Source organism: Hemiscyllium ocellatum, chromosome 6, assembly GCF_020745735.1.
Source record: "Hemiscyllium ocellatum isolate sHemOce1 chromosome 6, sHemOce1.pat.X.cur, whole genome shotgun sequence".
In the NCBI taxonomy this organism is placed as follows: domain Eukaryota; kingdom Metazoa; phylum Chordata; class Chondrichthyes; order Orectolobiformes; family Hemiscylliidae; genus Hemiscyllium; species Hemiscyllium ocellatum.
The window spans coordinates 7450689-7475016 of record NC_083406.1 but is presented as its reverse complement, the minus strand read 5'-3'; the positions used below and the strand labels follow the sequence as shown (position 1 = coordinate 7475016).

Sequence of the window (24328 nt, the reverse complement as noted above, 5' to 3'; positions counted from 1 at the left end):
CCCCATGTCTGTGTGGGTTTCCTCCGGGTGCTCCGGTTTCCTCCCACAGTCCAAAATGTGCAGGTAAGGTGAATTGGCCATGCTAAATTGCCTGTCATGTTAGGTGCAGGGGTAAATGTAGAGGAATGGGTCTGGGTGAGTTGTGCTTCGGCGGGTCGGTGTGGACTTGTTGGGCCAAAGGGCCTGTTTCCACACTGTAAGTAATCTAATCTAATGTGAGAATAATAAACCAAATCAAATCAAGAGTGCAGATGTGAAACAAAGTGCCTGTGATAAAAGATCTGTCAGCCCAGCACTCAAAGCTGACTGGTTGAAAAGAGAACCTATTTGAATAGTTTGAAGGAGTTCTACCTGACTGGCCTAAGTTCCCCTCTATATGTAGCAGTCAAGACAGAAAATCCCAGATGGTCCTTGATTGCAGGAAAAGTTCCCTGTTTAGTTTGAGAGATCAAGTGTTCGATGACCATCTCTGAGGCCTTAAAGAGTGCTTGTACGCACTGCCTTCTATCTATTGGGGACTTTGGTGATGGCAGACTCGGAAGTCTATCTCAGAGTCCATGGCATTGGTCTCATGAACCCCAGCCCTATAGTGAAAAGTTCAATGAGTGGGGCGAAGTTCGTGATAGTAAGACTACTCTGAATCTAAGGTTACAATCTGAATCCCCATCTTGTTGTACTTCAGTACTTTTCCAGCTCTCAAATAGGTGAAAAACAAGTCCAGCTGGCACCACGTAGACGGCATAGTGAAAGTTCCCACTGGCCAGCAAGGTTAGGCACCTCCCCCAAGTCAAAACAGGCTGTTTTTGCATTAGACCTGCTTCTGAAATACTTTTCTATTTTACTTCAATTGCTTTTTGTCATGTCCAATTAGCTCTTAATGAATAATCCTAATGGTCTGGTTTGAAGAAATTGTTTTTAAGCCCTGCACTACAATATCCTGATGAACGGTCACTTGACTCAAAACATTAATTCTGATTTCTCTCCACAGATGCTGCCAGACTTGCTGAGCTTATCCAGCAATTTCTGTTTTTGCTACAAAATCCTGGTTAGTAGATTGTGTAGAACTATTACTGGAAAAGAATTAGTACATCCTTACCATTAGAGACATGATGAGCCGATTTCCAGAGCTATTCCTTTAAGGACAATTTGACCTGGGACAGTATTGGAAAAATTTAGAGATTTTTAAAAAACTCTTTTTTAATTTCATAAGATCCAGGAGCAGAATTTGCCCAAGTGAAATTCAGTGATCCATTTAAAGTAAGAGTGTTATTAAAGCAACTTATCTGATAAATATCCTGATAATAGGAAGAAGAATCATTTACGGAAACATAAATAAGTCGAAGAAATATCATTACAGGAAAGAGGATAAGAAAGAACATATGCATCAGGTGGTATGAGCAATGGAAAATGATGGAGAAAATAAGGAGAGGTAGACAACTCTTGAAGTGAGCCTCCTTTGGTTCTGTCTAGCCAGAGAAAGGACAATGGAAGTATCTTGGAAAACTACTGAGAAAGTATAAGGTAATCTGTAGAGATACACCTGAATATACATTAGTGAAACATAATGTAGACATAGAAGTGTCTCCTGGTAAAACAGCATCCTTATCAGTAGAAACAGAGATTAAGTACATGCTGGAAAACCACTTGACTGAACCTAATTAAGGTAGCTGGAGTTCACTGATGTTACTTCCTAAACTGGATGGAATAAATTGACTCTATGCAGATTTCAGAAAGGTAATTGCAGTCAATTTGTATTAAATAATGCTGAACTATCACAATTAAAACTCTTAGTCATTACCTAGTGAAGAACTGGCATTTCTATAGTACTTTTAAACACTGGAAAGCATTGTAAGACATTTCACAGGAGCAAGCTGAGACCACCTCACCAAAACTGATCAACTTGTTTCACAGTTATACTCAAGGAAGAGAATTCAAACTCAATGTTCTGTAGTCCAACTTGTAATAGATCTTTTATGGCTTATTTAAAGTATTAACTGCCTCCTGATCCAATATCACTCTGGCATGTCTAGGTATTCCAGTACTGACCTCCCACTCCTCTCTTTGGATCCTGATCTCATGTCAGATTGTGTACATTTTACTATGCAGGAGGCCATTCAGCCATCGTGTCTGTGCTTGGCTTTCTATAAAAGATGGTCAGCTCATCCTATATCCCTTTTCTCCCCAGAGTCCTGAATTTTGTTTTGTCTTCATGATCAGATGGAAATTGTACACTCTTCCTGTAGCTGAAAATGTACCTGCACAGTCCTCCAATATCTAAACATTTTTCTCATTTGTTTCTAACTGCCAATGCTTTAAAGAGAATCAAAAACGTTGGTGGTTAACATTGGCTTTGAAATGATGCTTAGATGATTGGCTCTCATACGCTCCACTCTCTTATTTTGAAATCGGATCCATTTGCAGAATAAAACTACTCAGAAGTCACATGACAACTGATTTGGACTATAACCTGGTGTTGTGTGACTTCTGACCTTGTTCATCCCAGTTCAACACCATCACTTCCACATCATGGTATAAAACTGAGTAGACTAGTAGCCAATGACAAAACTTCATTCACATTACCTATCAGTAGTTTGTAAGTTTGACAAGAATTATTTGCAGTGTATTCTCTTTTGTTGCATTTTCTTTATTTGAAACCATGTTAAATCATTGGTGCAGGAATCATCAGTTCATACCGCTTTCAAAATATAGAATGTGTGTGATGTTTTCCAGATGCTGCACTAAACATTTAAGAAGACAGCTGACCAACACCTGCTCAAAAGAAAAGAACACAATTAACCCCTTACCCAGCAAAGATGAGTCAACTTGTCTTCACCCAATTTGTCTTTTTCAGAGTGCGACGGGTAAACTCATCCAAAACATATAATTTCAAAAACAGCCACAGACGAGTTTATACGTCAATTCTCGGCATTTCTGGGCCCTTCTCAGCTAGAAACGAGTATGCTCGGTGACTCATACATCTGGTAGCTGTGTCTCTTCCGCCTCAGGCATTGCAAGAAGCGTCGACGCACCACTTTTGGGCACACACTGTCATTCTGTTTTTTCTGTTTTGTTTTACAAATTATGCCCAGATGTCAAGCTCAGAAGATGACAATGAGTATGAACCTTCTATTAGAAACTTGGATACATCAGATGAGAGTGCAAGTTCATCTGATAATGGCTATTCTCTCTCAAGGGAAGAGGAGGAGGAGGAGGATGGACGAATTTGGTGTCGACATGTGGTGTCAGAAGAATGCATGCTTCCTCCACCACCATGCTTCCCATTCACTGGAAATCCTGGAATATCAATTGATCAAGACACAGCTGATATGACTCCTTTGGATTTTTTTAGTCTTTTATGTGACAACAGAATTATTGATCGAGTTGTGGACGAAACTAACCGCTTTGCTGAACAAACTGGAGAAAGAGATTGTATGTGGCGCCATGTAACAAAGGCAGAAATTTGTGTGTTTTTCGCCTTGAAAATGCTTGGGGGTATTGTGAAAATGCCAGATCAAGAAATGAACTGGTCGAAAGATGAATTACTTGAAAGACCAAATTTTTTTTTGCTGAAAATGGTATCTTCAAAATAAAATTTTAAGTAAAATATTGGAAATAGATAAAAACAAAAGTTATTTCCATAATCAGCATTAAAAATACTATAAAAAAAGCAATAAAAAAAATTCGTCTGAAATTGAAACGTTTTCTCCAAAACAAGTCGCCGGAGAAGGGGTTAAACTTGATCTGATTAGACATTTAAGATGTCCCCATGCTGTGAACCATGAAATTCCATGTCAATTGTTGTCACCACAACAGTTTATTTGTGCCAAAAATATAAATTGCTGGAGAAACTCAATAGGTCTGGCTGCATCTGTGGAGAGAAAGCAGAATTAACATTTCAGATCCAAGAGCCCTCTTTAGGAAGAAGGAATGTTAACTCTGTTTTCTAATCTAATCACGTCTGCCTGCACTTAGCTCATATCCCTCTATACAAACTATATAGTACATCCAGTGACCCTTCTTTCAGAAGGAAAAATTTTAATTTTGATAGAGTCATAGAGTTAAACAGCACGGAAACAGATCCTTTGGTCCACCTCACCAACCAGATATCCTAAGCTGATTTAGTCCCATTTACCATATCCCTCTAAACCCATCCTATTGACTGATAACTTATTCCATTATTTTCTTTGTTTAAATTACGAAATACTTTAATGTTAACTATTACCTTATTTCTTTATTCTTTGACTTATTCTTAAATGCTTAACTTTTTAACTCTGTTTTCCTTACTACTTTGTACCTTAGATTTTTGTACCTGGATATCAAAACGGGTATTGTGCTGCGACATTATATACTTTTCACTGTACTTCTGTTCTTGAGCAAACATGACAATTAAATCTTGATCTAAATCTATGTATGCATCCATCGAGATGCCTTTTAAATATTATAATTGTACCAGCTACTAGCTCATTCCATACATGCACAACCCTCTGTGAAAAGATTGCCCCTCAAGTCCTTTTTAAAATTTCCCCTCTTGCCTTAAACTTATGCCCTCTAGTTTTGGGTTCACCTAACCTAGAAAAAAGACCTTAGCTACTTATGCTATCCATGCCCTTCATGTTATAAACCTCTATAAGGTCATTCCTCCGTCTCGTACGTTCCAAGGAAAATAGCCCCAGCCTATTCAGGCTCTCCCTAAAGCTCAAATCCTCCAACCATGGTAACATACTTGTAAATATTTTCTAAACTCTTTCCTATAGCAAGGATACCAGTATTGAATGCAATAATCCCTATACTCAGTGCACTGACCAATAAAGGCAAACATACACCTTTTTCACTATCCTATCTACCTGGGACTCCACTTTCAAGGAACTATGAACCAGCAACCCAACACTTCAGCAACACTTCCCAGGACCTTACCATGAAGTATATAAATCCTGATTTGATTTGCCTTTCCAAAATGCTGCACCTCATATTTATCTAAATTAAACTCCAGATGCCACTCCTCAGCTCATTGGCCCATCTGATCAAGGGTGACCTATAATACTTTTCATTGCATTTGTCCTGTAAAAGTACATATGAAATAAATTCTAAAATTCCGAGGTAAATTTCTTCGCTGTCCGCTACACCTCCAATTCTGGTGTCCTCTACAAACTTACTGGCCATTTTCAAAAACAAAAATTGCTGGAAAGGCTCAGCAGGTCTGGCAGGATCCATGGACAGAAATCTGAATTAACATTCCCCTCCTCAGAACTGATTCACAGCATCTTTCCATTTTTATTTACTCATCACTTCCCTTTGTTTTTGTTTTCATTTGGTTATTTGCTTCTCCTTTCGCCACCTGATTCAGCAGCCCTGAGACAAATGGTTAAATGGCCCTCATAGCCACTTGTCAGGCAGGGGCTGGCAATCCTCCAGTGTCAAGGCCGTCCTTTACAAAGATGGCGCCATCTCGGCGTGTGCGTAGGCGTGGCGGCGGTTCCCTCTGGCGCCATCTCGACGTGTGCGCAGGCGCGGCGGCAGTTCCCCCTGGCGCCACCTCGACGTGTGCGCAGGCGCGGCGGTTCCCTCTGGCGCCGGCTCTTTAGCGGTGGCGCACCCTCTCGGCTTCGTCTTCCAGAAGTTTCCAAAGCAGCAGCGACGGCGACATGGCGGCCGACGGGTGAGTCGTGTGCTCGCCGTTTAAAGTCCGCTCTCGGCTCGCAAACGTAGCTGCCGTTTATTTTTGTGTGTATTTAATTTAAAATATATATTTTGTTTTATTTTGACAGCGTCTTTACAGACCAGTTCATAGAGGAGTGCCCGGAAAAAGCACTGGAGGTGGGTACTTGCTGTGCCCGGGGGTCGGGGGGGGAGGGAGGTAAAGCGGTTCCCAGATGCCGCGGCCCCCCTGAAGTTCCCTCGTGTGGGTCTCCCGGTCCTTGAGCATACATGCGGGAGACTCGGCTGCAGCACGGTTACGGGGCGGGGGTTTAGACTGGACCGAAGTGCGCAGAACGTGAGACCTGTGGAAACTTGCGGCCGTTCGGCCCGTCGTGCCCGTGCAGTGCAGGTGGTAGGCAGTCCGATTTCTCTCTCCTGTTCACGGGGTTAAGTCTGCAAGACCTGCCTGCCTTCGTGGAAGCTGATGGCGAGCTGCTGCCTCCCAGAAGCTGCAGCAGTCCATGTGGTTGAGGTACAGCCCACGGTGCTCTTCCTCAGCAGTAATTTTAAAAGCTCGCTCCCTCGACCAAGTTTCTGGGATGTCTGTACTCCTATCTCACTGGGCTGGGGCTCAGGATGAACTAACATTTCTGTTTATGCTGCCATTCGTAAAGCGTCCAAGTTTTAGGAGCATTTTCTTCATTCGTGGACTTGAAGGCATCTAGCTCTTTACAGTCTTGCCTGTTCTGAATTACCTTGGAGAAGGTGGCTATTTTCTTGAATTGCGACTCTACCCTCGCCTGCACACCTAAACAATGTTAATTCAATCCAGTTTGTTTGGCATGGTTCCCCCTCTGACAAAGTCACCCTGTCTATCTGACTTTATTAGTTCTGGTGCTTGCATGTTGAGGTTAATTCTGTTTAATCTTTTCTAAAGATGTGCAGGCTCTGTTGATTTAACCATGGAAAACCCTAGCTTAGAGGGATTAGGCAGAAGGGTGAGTCTGGGTGGGATGCTCTTTAGAGGGTCAGTGTAGACTCAATGGGCCGAATGCCCTGCTTTCATTTGTGTGATTCTGCGAAGTATTTTTATTCCACTGTAGATTTGCTGGTCTGTAGTTCCCTGTTTATACTTAACAATCCTCTAGAATAATGGTAGGAAGCTACCTGTCTTCCAGCTCTCTGTTACTTCTGTGGCCAGAGAGCATTTGAAAATTAATGTCTGCAGTTTTGGAATATCTTTCCCCTGCTCTTCAACCTAGTTTACTGTATCGAGTGGTCCCGATGTGGTCCTCTCTACATCGGCAAGACCAAACATACAGTAAGGGAATGTTTTGCTGTGCATCTCAACCTGGCCTGCAGGGGTCGACCACACCTCCCAGTCACCGCCCATTTTAATTTCCCTTCCCACTCTTTCCGACATGACCATCCTTGGCCGCCTCCGTTGCCAACAATGAACCAAACTCCAAATTAGAGGAACAACTTCCACCTGGGCAGCCTACAGCCTGGAGGAGTCGAGATAGACTTCTCCAATGTCAAATACCTGCCCCAGGGTTAGAGTTTGCAGGATGCCAAATTGAAGAACATTTCAGAGAACATCTCTGGGACACAGATGAAACAACCCACTGCCCTGTGGCTGATTACTCCAATTCTCCCTCCCACTCTGACGATATGCAAATCCTAACCACCCGATGACTGGAAGAAGAACACATTATTTTCGGCCTTGGGGCCCTCCAACCACACTGGATCAATGTTGATTTCATCAGTTTTCTCATCTCCCCTCCCCCACTTATCCCATATCCAATCCTCCCAACTCTGCACCACCCTCCTGAATTGTCCACCTGTCCATCTTCCTTCCCACCTATCCACTGCACCCTCCACTTCCACCTATCACCACCACCCCCCATCTTCATCCACCTATCGTATTCCAAGCTATGTTCCCTCTTGGGGTCCACCATATTTCTGATGAAGACCTTAAGCCCACAGCGTCGATTCTCCTGCTCTTCGGATGCTACCTGACCAGCTGTTCTTTTCCAGCGTCATAATTTTTGATTCTGCTCCATCATCAAGCCAAGTGTACACACTGGTTCAGTGAAGAGTTCAGGAATTTCTTCATACGGATTCATTTCATTTTAATTTCTTAACTGTGGCCACACTGCGATATATACACTGAAAGAGGGTTCCCAGGTTGGCCAAAGCCTCTACAATGGAAAGAATTGTGAGTTAGGGGAAAAGAATCGGCAAGAGTGAGGAAAAGGAGGATTTAGCTGAAAATTCCATGCAAATGAAGTTGTCTCTTCTAGAGCTGGATAACTGATAAATTCGAAAAGTTTGGCACAAGAAAAGCACGACAGATCAGGCAGCATCTAAGGAGCAGGCGAATCGACATTTCGGGCATAAGCCCTTCATCAGGAATGACTGTGATCTCCAGCATCTGCAGTCCTCACTTTCTCCTAACAATAAGTATTGTTATTGTAATTTTATTTTCCAAGTCAATGCAATAGTTTCTTGAGTAATGATCTATCCCATGAAAAGGGTATGGCAAGATGAGACATGGTCGCAACAGTGGACTCTTTCTATTTTGGAAGGACAAATGTTCCATGGTGGGATATAATTGATAGCCGGTGTTCTGGAAATGCAGCCTTGAATTATATTTCTCATTCTGACTGTAAAGAAGTGAAAGAATTAATTAGAATTCATATAAAAGGAATGAATTGGATGTTTGAGCGTGGTGTTTGGGTGGTTAGGTTGAGGATGATGGAGGTGGAGGAGGGTTTTGAAGAAGCAGAGTAGAAATAGTGATGTGGTTAGATAGTACAATATAGATTTTAGGATTTTGGGAAATTACGCTTTTTCACTTGTTGCTGAAGTGATAAATGCAGCAGTAGGATGCCATTTAAGGCAAAGGTCATGAAGTTTAGCAAATTTGTAGAATGCTAGCACTATTAAGAATAGGCTTTACAACATCTGAGGAAATTTGGCTTCAATTCGACATGCTGTGTCCATCCTGAACACACAATAACACACAACCTGAATATTTAATTGTGTATGCTCAACTTCTGAAGGTGTTTACGTCTCCAACATGTCATATTTTGCACATTCAACTGCCTTGTTAAACATTTATGCCTCTGCCCCTCCTCCCCCCACCCCCAAAAAAAATTTCAAAAAAGTTTTTCCTCAGTTCACCTAAAGTTATTTACTAGGTACTGTAGTACAGCAAATTCCCCATATCCAGAATCTGGTAATGAAATTCATATACAGCTTTGATTGAAGCAAACTATTTGCAATCTGTCTTGCTATGAGTTTGTATGCCATGGCAAAAAATGCAAATCATTATTACATATGACTTGTAATTGGGGAGATTTTGCTTTTTTTTTTGTGGAATCAAAAGACCACTATTAATCATTCATTTGACAGCATTATGGAAAAATAAGGAGAAAGTGTTTTAAAACACATTAAGAAAATTTTGCATTTATTCTTCAATAGAATGTAGTCATTACTATTAAATATTAAGGATATATAAATTAGTTTTTTTTAATAAAGTGCTGCATGCTTTACATTTTAACCCGATCAGTGCGTTGTTTATGTTTGTTTCATGCTTGTAAACATTAAAAATGCTTCTGGAAAGTTGTTCTGACCAGCTGCTGCTGTAATATGTATATCTGCAAGGCCCACAGCTCTAACAAATGAGTTGGCGTTAAATGCTAACTTGGAAAAAGGAAAAATTAATAGGAATAACATTGCCAGTATTCATTTTTCTAAACTTTACAGTTTTGTGAATTTTTCTTTGTTCATCAAACTTTGAATATGCCATTTTAGAATTAAGTCCTTTGCAGAATTGTTTCAGTAGGGTTGCTAAGTTACACTGTTTATGACCATGCTTTTTATTCTTCCAGGAGCTCACTGCTGCAGTAGAACAGGATTTGGACAAAGCAGAATGTTACTGCCAAAGAGCCTATGCACACATATTACTTAAGAATTATGAAGGTAAGTTCAACAGCACTGTAAGGTTTTGATTGTACTCCATTTGCCAGGGTATTGGCAGAATTTTTTATTAAATTTAAAAAAAACACACTGATTTGCATTCGTTTTAGGGTCTGTATTTTGCATCCTGACTGCCTTTGCCTTTTCGGTTGGTAATTTTAGTGAGATTTTATGGATGTTTGTTCCCAGTGATCACATTAAGATACTGTCTTATTAAATCCTGCTTTGTTGTCTTGAATATCTCCGGCCTAATTTATGGCCGGACAGTTCATCCTTTTTTTCCTGGGAAAGCAAAGATTTGGAGCAATGTCAAGTGGATGGATGCTAGATGTCTTGGGATTCTGCTTCTTTCCCTGTTTCCTGTTTTTCTGTGCAAACAGGAATAATATCTCCTTAGATTTCTTTCGTGCAATAGAAGTAGCCAGTCAGTGTCATGTCATTGAAGTTCTGAGGGCTGCAAACCTGGAAAAAATTGTATTGCTTGTCGGTTTAAAATCATACTTTTGTATGTAATCATGGTGAGATTTGAAGAAGGTAATGCAGCTGGTATTTTTATGGACTTGCAAAAATATTTGTTGAGCCAAATGTTTAGAGACAGGAAAGACGAGAGTGATGCGAGCAGTTCTGTGCCAAACCTTAAGGTAGATACATTGGTCTAGAGTATGTGTAATCCTGAAAAGTCGAATTTCTATTCCTTGGATGCTGCCTAACCTGCTGTGCTTTAACCAGCAACACATTTTCAACTATGTGTAATCCAGGTTTACTAGAATTATATCTGGATTCAAGGGTCAAATTAAATGGAAGTTGGACAAACTAGTATCATACTCTGTGGAGTTTTGAAAGCCAAAGCATGATTTGATGAAAGCTCTCAAAATATTGAGGGAATGGGCAGGGTAGAAAGAATGAAACTTTTTTTTCTACAAAAGCTGTATTCTAGCATTGTGGCCATAATTTGAAAGTCAGTTCTAGACATTTTAAGAATGAAATGAGGAAATGCTACACACACACACACAATAGGTAGAAGTTTGGAATTCTCTTCTGCAAAAGACAATTGATGCTGGTTTAGTTGAAAATTTAAAACTGAGACATAATGAATGAAGGATGACCTCAACTTGAACAGTTCTTATGGTGGCACAGTGGTTAGCACTGCTGCCTTACAGCACCAGGGACCTGGGTTCGATTTTGAGCTTGGTTGACTATGGAGTTTGCATGTTCTTCCCTTGTGTGGATTTCTACTGGGTGCTCCGGTTTCCTCCCAAAGTCCAAAGATGAGCAATTTACGTGGTTTAGCAATGGGGTAAAACCCCATACAGGGTTAAAGGGATATTGTGAAGAATGGATCTGGGTAGGCCAGTCCTCACTGGTTGGAGACCTATCTAACACACAACCTGTGACAACCACAACCATCTTGTTAACTATTATCAATATCAGAACATCTCTGCAAGGCTTCCTCCGAGTAATGCCCTCAGCCCAATTTTCTTTGATCTTCTCTCCATGTCAGTAATGAGGATAGTCACTAATGATTGCATGGTGTTTGCAATTGTGACACTAGAGATACCGGGAATGCATAGGAATTTGTGGGCAACATCCAGACCTGGGTTGATGAGTGGCAAATAACATTTCTTCAGAAATGCCAGGCAATGACCATCTCAGACAAGAGAATTTAACTATTGATCCTTGACATTGTGGCATTACTGAAACTGAATCCTTCATGTCAACACAGACCTGAAATTGAACCAGAGCAGTTATATAAAATCTTACCATAAGAGCAGGTCAAAGACCAGGAATGTAAATGTTGTAGTGTTTAACTGACTCTTGATTCTCTATTGGCTGCCACAAAATTGGGCACAAGACAAGAGTATGATGGAATACTCAGCATTTTCCTTGGTGATTGCAGCTCAAACAACACTTTAAGCTTGACATCCTCAAGTATAAAGCAATCAGCTTGATTTGCCCAGCGTTCACCATTTACTCTTTTCTCCACAATGCAAATTGGTGGCAGTGTGTACCATCTAAAAGATGCACTGCAAGAACTTAGCAAAGCTCCTTCGACAGCACCTTCCAAATCTACAACCTTTAACTCCTAGAGGAGCAAGGCTGGGAAATGTGTGGGTTGAAACTGTTTTGTTCCTTTCTACTTTTGCTGAGTAAAACTTCTGGAACTGCCTTCATGACAACTGTGGGTAATGCTGCAATGCTTCAGGAAGGCCCCGCACCACCACCTTTTGTTGGGCAATTAGATTGGTCTCTAAATGTTGACCTAACCAGTGGGCAGTCACATCTCATACCTTGTTTCTATCTCAACAGCATCTCCAATCACTTGTTCCCTTGCTTCTAATCTTTGACTCCTCCAGATACATGTTTGTCTTCTCAGAATTCCTCTAAATTTTGTTTCTTTCACAGCCTGACAGTTTTGTTTTGACAGCAGGTATTCTCGCTGTACCTGTATCTTGTACCCTAACCAAAGTTTTCTTTTTAGGACATCTGGAACCATGGTGGTGAATGTTCATTTGGCTTTTACATTTGCCCAGTAATTGATGCTAATGGACTCTATTTGAATCCCCACATCTTCAACTTTACCAGTCTGGTTTAAAATTGCCATTTAATAGCTTAAGCTATAATTTCTGATTTCCTTCTTGGTATGAAGGTAGACACGTTTTGTTTGTTGACTTTGTCCTAATTTATTTTGAGAAATGTCAGCAGTCCACAAATCCTATCCAATAACGTCAGATTTGAAGGGGGGGTTGGGGGGAACCAGGATGAAGAGCTTTTTGGATATCTATCATGTGTCATGAAGGCACTTGGAGGGATTTAAATTAATTTAATAAATCAGGATTATAAACCTAGACTTAGTAAAAGTGAGCATGATAAGTCAGCATTGACCATCGGAGAAAAAAACTATCTGGTTCACTCCTATCCTTTTTTTTGAAAGTCCTTGCCTGGTTTATGTTGCTTCAAATCTACTGCAGTATAGTTTATCCTTTAACTGCCCTCTGAAATGGCCAAGCAAGCTACTGCAAGAGCATTAAGGATGGGCAACAAGTGCATGTCTTCCTGGTGGCACCTACATCCCATGAAATCATTAAAGGGTAAGATGAGTTCATTCTTTGCTATTTGTGAGGCATTATGTGCTTAGTTTGTTTAGTTATCCGGAATGTTCATCCAGAAATGTTCCTGCTAATCCTCTTGAAAATCCTGGTCTGATAATAATTGCACATCAAGAAGTGTTGTGTTGCTTTTGATATCATAATGTGCCATACTGTGTCGTTTTAAACCATCAGGTTATATCCTTTACAGACTTAAGACAAAGAGTAGGAATTTTGAAAGGGCTGTTGCAAGAAGAAAATGAATATGAAGCATAAGTTTATTTCTAAATAATGACCATGGATGCTAGTGAAGTTGCTCATTATTAAATCATAGATTTAGTTGATGAAGTCAATTATAAAATGAAAAATGTATTAAATTTGATTACATATTGCTCTCTTGCTTTATAGAGGTTGTAGAAGATGCCAACAAAGCCCTCCAGTTGAAACCCCACTGTGCTTTAGCTTATCTCAGAAAAGGGTGAGTATATTTATTCGGGTAAAAAATGAGGTCTGCAGATGCTGGAGATCACAGTTGAAAATGTGTTGCTGGTTAAAGCACAGCAGCCTGCTTGGCACACTCCCTTCATTCCTGATGAAGGGCTTATGCCCGAAACGTCGAATTTCCTATTCCTTGGATGCTGCCTAACCTGCTGTGCTTTAACCAGCAACACATTTTCAACTGAGTATATTTATTGTTTGCTTATGTGATTGATTAGTGCCTATTTGTCTTCTGTTTACATGCAATGAGCTGGAAACATGTCTTTGTTTTCTTCAAGAACTAATAGTGGTGATTTCATGCTCAGGATTAACTTTTCTAAGTACACATGAGATATAGAAATCAGAAGATTTGATCCAAGAATCAGAATTGTAACTGTTTGTTTGAGAAAGAAATTGATGTTGCCATTTAAACTTGCACAATAAATCTGAAGTCATCCAGAATCCTGACCTTTGGGAGTGATGCAACGTTAGACTTTGGATTTTGGATCTGCATTCTGTTTAATGTCTGAATATGGTACAGATTTGGCTTTACCATTATCAAAAATGTCTTGTGTTGGTCAATTCCAGTTTCCAAACAACCAGATTTTGGATGTCCAACTGTAATGAGCTGAACAAAAAAAAACTAAAGTTGGTTAGAAAACACTAAGCCTTGGGAACAGTGGTGAAAGCACATCTTTTAATCATTACATAATCTACCTAATGGTTTTTGCTTTAAAATTTTCATGAACTAAAATTAATTTTTCTTTGTTGCGTTTTTAAGCATTTGGTTCTGTTAAGAGGATTTTAGAGAGACAATCTGAAGAGTAGGTGGTGGATTCTTGAGGCATTCATTAATACTTGATTAAGTCGATGTGATCTTTTTCCAATTATTGTTAATAAAACATTTAAAAGTATAAGATCAGGTTTGATAAGGTGGCTTCCACACCATCGCAGTAATGTCTTTTGTTCCCTATATTCCTAACATGAGTTTGCAGATTTGGAAACATTGTATGAATGGATAGGGTAGAGACAGTTGGGTCATAGTCTATTTAGTGATGGTTCAGGAGAGGTATATGACACCTCCTATGCTGTGTTTCAAAGTTGCATAAACGTCCTAAAGAAACTTCATTTTATTTCATCTCATCAGAAAAAGCAATTCCAATCGTGAGTAGACTCAGGAGGAAACTTCCACGTTTATCAAGATTGTTCAGAATCTTAAACAGTTCAATGAAGGCACCCCTTTTTCTAAATTCGAGTAGAAACAAGCCCATCTTGACAACCCATTCTTGTTATCCCAATCACTCCATGTACCAATATAATAAACCACCTCTGAATCACTTAAAACGCATTTACAATCTTCCTTAAATAAGGAAATCAAATCTGTATATAGTATTTGAATTGTGATCTCACCAGTGCTCTGCCTAAAAGATTATGGCAGTTGTTCCAAACCTAGTTTCATAACTCATGTTTTAAATTATAACTTCTAGTTGCAGGAATTAAATTGTTGAATGAGATGATTGGATGCATCCAATTGAGAAACCAAAAAAAATTCTGAAGTTTTTGAGTTACTTAGAGTGAAGAGGTAACCAGTGTTTATCTAACAAGACTAGAGGTTGAGATGCAAAATACTTGAACAGTGAATGACCTTTTCTTGAACTCAAAAAGTATGGCCAACAACTCTCAATTTTTCTTCTTGGGTGGCACAGTGGCTCAGTGGTCAGCACTTCTCCCTCACAACGCCAGGGATCTGGGTTCCATGGGGTTTGTGCAAACTTCACACAGACATTCTTGCCGTGTCTGCGTGGGTTTCCTGAGTACTCTAGTTTCCTCCCACGGTCCAAAGATATGCAAGCAAGGTGGATTGGTCATGCTAAATTACCCATGGTGTCTAGGGATGTGCCAAATAGGTGGATTATTCGAGGGAAATGCAGGGTTACAGGGATGGGGTGGATTTGGGCAGGATGCTCTTTGGAGGGTCCGTGTGGACTTGATGGACCCAAGGGTCTCTTCCCATGCTAGGGATTCTATGATTGCTGGCTGAACTAAGAATTATTGCCCATCCTAGTTGCCTTTGAGAAGTTGGTGGTGAGCTGCTTCTCGAACTGCTATGGATGTTGCTAGGGGGGGACATTTCAGGTTTTTTGACCCAGTGGCACTAAAGGTACGGCCACATATTTCATAGTCAGATGGAGCGTGTCTTTGAGGTGAGCTTGCAGATGGAGGTGTGCCCATATTTTTGCAGTCCTGGTCCTTTTCAATCATGGTACTTATGGATTTGGTCGTTGCCATTTAAGTATTTTGATGGATTTCTCCAGTACACTTTTTATAGATGATATACACTACTGCTAACATGTCACTAGTGGCGGGATTGATTATTTGTCGGTGTTACTGATCAAGTGAGTTTCTTGTCCTTTGTGTCAACTTGTAGAATATTGTTAGAGCTGCCCTTATCCAGACAAGTGGGAAGCATTCTCTCTCCATTCTGGCTTGTGCCTCGTTTGATAGTTAACAGGCTGAGAGTAGATAACAAATATGCAAGTGAAAAGGAAGATATCCTTTGGAAAATGTTTTGATTATTTGAGAGCATTTTTCCCAGCATAGAATTATTGTTAATGATGTCAAACCTCTAAATTTTGCAATTATTTTAAGTTTCTGGTGGGCAATGGGGCATTCAACTTCATTTTACTTTTTCTGTTGTAAAAGAAGTTTTTAATTGGACGGCAAGTCAAATCTTTATAGGAGCTTTTAGTATTTCTAAACTTTTGTTTCAAAATGATTACTAAACAGTAAAAAGTTCAGAATTATATGGAGCTAATTCATTTTTATTAAAAGTTGTTTTAATGTATTACTTCTCTTTTAGAATTGCAGAGTATCGCTTAAAAATGTATCAGTCATCAATGGAATCCTTTACAAGAGGGCAGGAGTTAGATAGTAAGTGCTCTTAATTTCTTTTTTAAGTTGGAAACTGAATTTTAACTTAAACTGGTTATGGAAATATCTTATTGTACAGTAAATCCCTGCTTAAAATGAAACATCATTAATGAGTCAATGTTAATGAACTCATATCAATGCATCCGTTTAGGATTGCCAGCTTTACTTTAACATCGTTGACCACAAACCACCTCTTCTATGGCCTCTCCTGTGCACAGAACCTTCCTGCAGAGCGTGGAGGGTTTTTTTTCAACCTGGAGGCCTTTGACCAGTGGTGTGCCATGCGGATTGGTACTGGGTCCACTACTTTGTCATTTATGTAAACGATTTGGATATGAACATAAGTATAGTTAGTAAATTTGCTGATGCCGCAAATTGGAATGTAGTGGACAGCTAAGAAGGTTACCTCCGATTACAACGGGGTCTTGATCAGATGGGCCAATGCGCTGAGGGAGTGGCACATGGAGTTTGTTCGATAAATGCATTTTGGGAAAGCGAAGGTTTATACACTTAATGGTAAGGTCCGAGGGAGTGTTCCTGAGACCTTGGAATGCAGGTTCACAGCTCCTTGAAAGTAAAGTCACAGGAAGATAAGATAATGAAGACGACATTTGGTATGTTTTCCTTTATTGGTCACAGTATTGAGTATAGCAGTTCAGAGATCATCATGTGGCTGTACAGGACATTGGTTAGGCCACTTTTGGAATATCGCATGCCATTTTCGTCTCCTACCTATCTGAAAGATTTACGAGGATGTTGCCAGGGTTGGAGGATTTGAGCTATAGGGAGCGGCATGGTGGCACAGTGGTTAGCACTGCTGCCTCACAGCGCCAGAGACCCGGGTTCAATTCCCACCTCAGGCGACTGACTGTGTGGAGTTTGCACGTTCTCCCTGTGCTTCGGTTTCCTCCCACAGTCCAAAGATGTGCAGGTCAGGTGAATTGGCTATGCTAAATTGCCCGTAGTGTTAGGTAAGGGGCAAATGTAGGGATATGGATGGGTTGCGCTTCGGCGGGTTGGTGCGGACTTGTTGGGCCGAAGGGCCTGTTTTCACACTAAGTAATCTAATCCTGGGCTAGTTTTCCCTGGAGTGTCGAAGGCTGAGGGCCAACCTTATAGAGGTTTATAAAATCATTAGGGGCACAGATAGGATAATTAGACAGTCCTTTTCCCTGGGGTCAGGGAGTCCAGAACTGGAAGGCATAGGTTGAGGGTGAGAGGCAAAAGATATAAAATGAATCTGAGGGGCAACTTTTCATGCAGAGGGTGGTATGTGTATGGAATGAGCTGCCAGAGGGAGTGGTGGAGGCAGGTACAATTGCAACATTTTAAGAGGCATTTGGATGGGTTTGTGGAAAGGAGGGGTTTAGAGAGATATGGGCCAAGTACTGGCAAATGGGACTAGATTGGTTTCGGATATCTGGTCAGCATGGTCTGGTTGGACCAAAGAGTCTTTCCATGCTGTCCATTTCTATGGCACTTCTGTTTGCTGTTTATGCTGCTGCATAACTTGTCCATCAACCTTGCCAATTGTATTTCTTTTGTTTAGTGATATATTTTTATTTTGCATACTATTTTAGCAAGAAAGTTACAGTTTCTTGCATTTGATTATTCATGTATTTAAAATTTGAATTTTTCTGGGTAGAAAATGTCAAAAAGCTTTAATCTTGCCTCCAGTGCTAAGCTATAATTCATAAAAAAAATCGATTTCCAATCACAACTTTAAGTGAGGTCATCCTATTTTGTTGCAAGTAGTTGCATCTTTGCATCATAATACCTGCCTTTATTCAGTTTTTTTTTTGTCACGAGCCCATGATTGTTGATCGATTCTCATTACAAGCTTTAATGCCAGAAAAATTTTGAACATTTTAGTTTTATCCATTTATGTATCCCCATCACGACTACCACTAGTTTCCTTAAGGAAACTTGGTGATGGTTCCTACTTTTCATAACATTGCAATGTCTCCTGATATTGTGTTTCTGTTGAGGGATGAATAGTGAGAATTGAATTCACTTTGGCTTTGGTAGGATGGTGTTGAAATAATTTGAGGAAGGACAATTGGTGACCTGCAAATGACTGGCTTCTGGAATGCAGTATTGTAGGTGGATGCAAGCTAATAGAAAGCAAGGTAAATTCCCTCCTGTCCTCCAGGTGATGGTGTTAGGTGAGAAATGTAGACCTAATCTAGTGCCATAAATAAAGGCATTTGCAGTTGTGTATGAAGATGTTGTTTGAAATAGATTGGGAAACTGGGCAATAGTGGCAAACATTTAAGATACAGTTCATAGCTTGCTTTTGGGGATGCTCAGTGGCCAACTCTGTTAATGATAGCATCTGTGATAACCACTTTTTGAAGCGGGGGTGGGGAATCTCAATCTCCTTTTGGAACTTGGGCTAAATTCCACTGGTAAAAAGCAATGACCAAGAGTGAGTTGGAACTCCTCACCCAAGCTCTTTTTAAGGCACATGCAGCTCTCGGTGCCTTGTGAAAGAGGTGGGCACTGCACGGAATGCAGTGTTTTATTTACCCTGCCAACTCAGTTTTGATTTCGTCCCTTCCCCCTTATTGCTGCAAATCAACTGTGTTTTTACACAAAATTTGGTATTAAATTACAAAAATGCCACATGTCCTTAATCAGATAAACAGCAATAAAGTGGCAAAAGTTTGCAGAGGAAGAGAAACTCATTGGCAGATTTGAGTATGCTTGACTAAACGACGTGCACATCAAAGTGGTAAACCTTGATCAAGCCAGGCCCCAAATGGCGGATGGCTTTGGTTAGATAACCTTCCCTTTTAACAGTACATCATAATGAAGGACTAGTCTAAACTGTAGAAAAAGTCGAGGTAACCTTGCCCAGCTAACATGTCCAGTATTATCCTACAAAATTGGCTTTTTCTTTTAAAATCATCTTGGATTCCCAGAATGCAAAATAAATTCTTAACATTCCCTTTCCTTAGCAAATGTGTCACATGTAAGGCTACAAGCTTTCTTGGGCTGATTAATATTAAAATGTTTTGTGGAGACTTGATGGAAATGGTATTGTTCCGTATGCTGAGGTAAACATTGCTTGTAGCAGGGTCTGATAAAGTTTGGGAATGTAACGAATGACTTGAAAGGGTTGTTTTTAAATTTGGATACCTCAGAACTGCGATTTTGTGAATGAATGAAAGTGTTATAGTAAATAACTGATTTGTAAAGGTTTATGAATGAATGAGAACCCAGTACTCATTAATATTTTAATATTAATGAATAAATTGAGTGAATGAGTTAATAGCCTATAACACACTATCTCTCTCGTGCTTAGTCCACTCAAATATTTTCTCTTTCACTGTACAGCTTTTAGCACGTAGTGCTGTTATTTTAGTTCTGTGAACTTTGCAAATTGGGGATAACTAAAGAGTGCCAAAATTCATTTCATAAGCTCAGAGATATTGGAATAAAATGCTTCTGTTCACTTTTTGGGTTTGAATTCCGATCTCATAAGTAAACCATTGTGTGAAGTCCATCTCAGTGTGAGATGCTGTGACATTTTCATTTCTTTGTAATTCATCATAACTTATCTTCTATTTTGTAGGTGACAATCCCAGTTTTAGCACTTGGATCAAAACTTGTGAAGAAAGTCTGAAATGTAAGTTTAATTTTCTTCAAAAATAGAAACTCACCAAGTCTGGCAGCATCTGTGGGGAGAAAGCAGAGTTTGTTTAGAGTCTGGTGACACCTTTTTTATTAGAGATGTTAGCAGTGAGAGAAAAAATCGTTAAGGTACTAGGCATATATACTTTTTTCCCAGCTGCTTTTGACTTTTGATGAAATATCACCAGACTTGAAACATAAACTCTACTTCCTCTCCACAGATGTTGGCAGATCGATTGTTTTGTTTTCTCAGCAATTTCTGTTTTGGGTTTCGATCTCTAGCATGCACAGTTCAAGTTTTTGTTTTAGTATAATTTACTTCTCTGCTTTAAATATCCTTTTGTTCAAAATAATTGTTTTGTTATTGCACCTATCCTCTGAAAACCCAGAGCGATAAACTTTGGTAGTTTGAGCTAACTTTACTTGTGTGGTCCAGTGTTGTATTAGATCAATTATTCCGACACTGTTCCACAGATACTTTGCTTCAATGCTGTTTGAGTTTATTAGCACAGAGACAGGACCTATAACCTTTGCAAAAATGTAATTCATGTGATTTGGAGTTCAGTCCCAGACTGTCTTCATTGATAATTTAAAGTGAAGATAATCTGTTAAAATGGTAAGTTTACTTTTTCTTAATGCTGTCTCCTCACTTTTTTTTCCTGTTAAAGGTCATTTTGCTGCAAATATCATAGCTGTTCTTTGCCTAGTGCAGATATCCCCAATGATGTTTAAAGGTGTGGAATAAATCAAGTATTTAGATAGTGTTTTTAAGGTGGTGAGTGTTTTGGTGACTAAATACATTTAAATTGACCAAGAGATCAAAGTTGAAGATAGCAGTTAAAACATGTAAACTGCTGGAAATCAGTTTGCTAACCGGCCCTTCATTGTATTTTTTTCCTAATTTGGGCATAGTAAACAATAAATGAATGCAAATTTAATACGCAGTGAAGTTAATTATTTGGTGTCACTGTCTAACAAATATTCCGATTTTTATTTCAGCAGCCAGCCAGCAGGATGGAAAAGCTGAAGAGGTATACCCAAAATAGTTTAACTGAGACATTCATCCAAACATTTGGCAGCTATAAGTTTCTGAAAATTAAACTACAAAAAATTAATATTAATTTGCCTTTTACATTCTTTAAATTCCCAGCTTTTTGCCCCTGGAAGTGGAATCATCCATACATTGTTTGCTGGACTCCCTTCATTTTGACATGTTGCAATGTTTTTCTGTGAATGCTGGCTTCTCTTGTTTGCTTGAATCCTGATTAATTTACAAAGATAAAATACTATGGCTGCCAAAAATCTGCAGTTAAAAACAGCAACGTTAGAAATGCGTAGGTCAGACAGCAACCTGAAAGAGAGAAACATTACAGCTTTGAGAATTTTCCACCAGTCGGTGAAATTCTGACTTTCAAATGACATGGATCCCTGTGTACTGCCAAAACTAGTGCCCCCTCTTTATCCTGGGAAAGATGAAGCAGAAAAATAATTAAAAATCAGGTAGATAAAGTGGCATAGAAGGCAAATGGGATGTTTTCCTTCACAGAGGTTGGACACTGAATATAAAAGCAGAAATGTAATGCTGGAATTATATTAGGCCAGAGGTTACGTTTGTATACCTTTCTGGTGGCCACACTACTAGAAAGGCAAAATTGCTCTTGAAAGGGCACTGAAGAGATTTTTTTTAAAAAGTGGTGGCTTAGAGGTTGCAAGTATGACTCAAGCTGAGGTTTTCTTCTCTGAACAAAGGTAGCTATGGGGTGATGATACAAGTGCATTAAATAATGAGGGACATGGATAGAGTGGGCAGAGAATACCTGTTTATTTCAGTGTGGACGTCATTTGCCAGGTGGCACAGTTGAGGTAATTAGTTGAAGGTTTAAAAGAGAAATAATATTTAACACGTAGGGTGATGAGTGTCTTTAATTTGTTGCCCCGTTCGGTAGTTAAGACAGAAATCCTGAAAACACACACAAGGATATGGATCTTCACCTGAAGTGCTGTAATATGTAAAGCTGAGGGGTCTGGTGCTGGAAAATAAGATTAAAATAAACAGTTTATTTAGCTAGCACAGACTTGTGCTGAAAGGCATCTCTTATGCCATCTTTTGGGTGGCACAGTGGTTCAGTGGTTAGCGACTGTCTGTGTGGAGTTTGCACATTATCCCTGTGTCTGCATGGGTTCCTTCAGGTGCTCCAGTTTCCTCCCACAGTCCAAAGATGTGCAGGTCAGGTGAATTGGCCATGCTAAATTGCCCGTAGTGTAAGGTGTATTTAGTCAGGGGGAAATAGCTCTTCAGAGGGTCGGTGTGGACTGGTTGGGCCGAAGGGCCTGAATCCACACTGTAGGGAATCTAATCAAATCAAACTATGACATGGTTCTTTTTTTCCTAATAAGTTGTTTTCCTGACGTTCATCTTCTGTTGGTTGCAGTTGCCACCATTGTGTCAAAGTGGAAAAACCCTTTGTTATTAATGTGACAACGAATATGGCACACAGTTGCATGCTCCCTTCTGATGCAGAATGTTTCTTAAAATTTCAAAGCAGCACTGATATTCTGTGTTCTGTGTAATACTTAATTTCACATTCAAGCAAATGTTAATATTCCAAGCAAACTCTGCAATTCTCTAAATCCCAGAATTATTTTCAAATTTGGCATTACCTATTATTGCTACTGCACGCTGCTCGTGTGATTGTGCAGTAGTTCAATTTAGATAAGCTTAAGATCCATGTTGTTTGCCCTTTAGCCTGCTTTGGTAGCAGAGAATTAAAGATACTCTTTCTGCAAAAGTTAGCTTTCTTGGTTCAAGGTTTACATTTCAGAATTTTGCTTTTTTCAAGTTTTCTGCTTTTTCTGATACAGACATCAAATGTGAGTGCAGTCTACATTCATGAGCCAGATTAGATTTCTGTGTTGTCTTTGGTATGCTGTTATTTCTTGTGATGGGCCTCAATTAGGAGAAATGAATAGAACTGATATTGCTAAATGATAATTTAGGACTTAATTACTTGAAATAATGTGCTGTTTTGATTTTTCTCTCCATTGCAACATGCTGGGGGCCTGCAAGCAGATATGTACACAACAGAAGGCAGTACCAAAAGTGAAGTAAGTATGCCAGTATACATCACTACAACAAGCTTTTCTGATGGTTTTTGGAAATAAGAACATCCATTGAATAAAGTTAATTTTAAAAATGTTAATGTGCTTAATGTAAGTTCTGATACATGTGTTGAAATTGTTATCAGTGACCTAAAATCTGTTGTTCGGCAGATTGAAGTTGAGCCTTCATGCTGCTTCAGCTTTTTATTTTAATATATTTGTAAAAACCTTTAATGCAATCCTTGATGTTCTTTGCAATTTCTTGCTCCTGTTTTATTTTGTTGTCGTCCTTGCTACTTCATCTTATTTCCGTCCTAGTTCACGTTGCTGCCTCTCAACTTCACGTTTTTGTGTTTTATTTAATTTGGTTTTATAGCATCTCATTTGACCAAACCTGGACACTGCCACAAGTTCTTATTCTTTTGTGGTTATATGTGGGTCTGTGACTAAATATTTCACTAAACCACTTTACAGTTCATTGGTAGTTTTGCCACAGTTCACTGTAGTCAATTTTTACCTCTGCTTCAACCCCAGCCACAGCCCAATTTTAAACCTTGATTTGTCAATTGGTCCTGAGCTCCCAAGTGTCTAGTTTAGTGTCAGTGAACTTTGGGAAATGGAGTATATCTGTAGGAAGCTACCATGTTTACAAGAACCTTCATAATTTAGGTAGGATGCATTCATTACTCAATTTGGTCATCATCTCGTATGATTCTAATCAAATGTTTTGAGCTGAAGTGTCACTGTAGAAATTCATTCCAGTTATAACTGTAAAAATAAACTTGCAGCATGGAATAGAAGGAAAAACTGGTCTAAATGCTGTAAGTGATTCTAATGTTAAGAGAATTCAATTTAATGTTTAGGATTTGTGTTCCTTATAGAATCATACAGCACAGAAACAGACCCTTTATTCAAACTTGTCCATGCTGACCAAGTTTCCCAAACCAAACTAGTCCCACTTCCCTGCATATGCCCCATATTCCTCTAAACCCTTCCTATTTATGTACTTGTCCAAACAACTTTTAACTTTTGTAATTCTACCTGCATCAGCCACTTCTACTGGCAACTTACTCCATATACAAACTACCCTCCATGTGAAAAAAGTTGCCCTTGGATCCCTTTTTTAATCTCTTCCTCCTCCCTTTTTCTCCCCCCCCCCAAAAAAAACCTTAAAAATATACCCTGTTTGAACGCCCCCTACATTAAGGAAAGGACTTCAGCTCTTCGTATTATCAACACCCCCTTGATTTCTTGGACTTCTGAAGGTCATCCCTCAGCCTCTTAGGCTGCATTGAAAAGAAGTCCAGCCTATTTAACCTGTCCTTTTATACCTCAAATTGTACAGTTTTGGTAACATCCTCGTAAAACCTTTCTGTACCCTTCCCAATTTAATAATATCCTTCCTATAGCAGGATGACCACATTGTACACAGTACTTTTTGAAATAAGTGAATTTATGCCACAAGTTTACATTTCCTC

The 24328-nt window shown here is 39.5% G+C and overlaps 1 protein-coding gene across 2 annotated transcripts in view; it reads left to right on the top strand.

Annotated features, from left to right (window-relative positions):
• The first annotated feature begins 5562 nt into the window (after nucleotides 1-5562).
• Nucleotides 5563-24328, top strand: part of sugt1 (SGT1 homolog, MIS12 kinetochore complex assembly cochaperone) — a 71571-nt gene continuing 52805 nt past the window's right edge. The window contains exons 1-8 of one of the 2 annotated variants that reach the window (XM_060825809.1): nucleotides 5563-5656; nucleotides 5766-5814; nucleotides 9534-9624; nucleotides 13116-13185; nucleotides 16045-16115; nucleotides 19693-19746; nucleotides 20754-20782; nucleotides 22822-22856. In XM_060825809.1, the coding sequence (XP_060681792.1) occupies nucleotides 5643-5656; nucleotides 5766-5814; nucleotides 9534-9624; nucleotides 13116-13185; nucleotides 16045-16115; nucleotides 19693-19746; nucleotides 20754-20782; nucleotides 22822-22856 (413 nt within the window). In that variant the 5' untranslated portion in view covers nucleotides 5563-5642. Of the gene's footprint in view, nucleotides 5657-5765; nucleotides 5815-9533; nucleotides 9625-13115; nucleotides 13186-16044; nucleotides 16116-19692; nucleotides 19747-20750; nucleotides 20783-22821; nucleotides 22857-24328 lie in introns of both variants that reach the window. The other variant, XM_060825808.1, reaches the window with a different exon arrangement.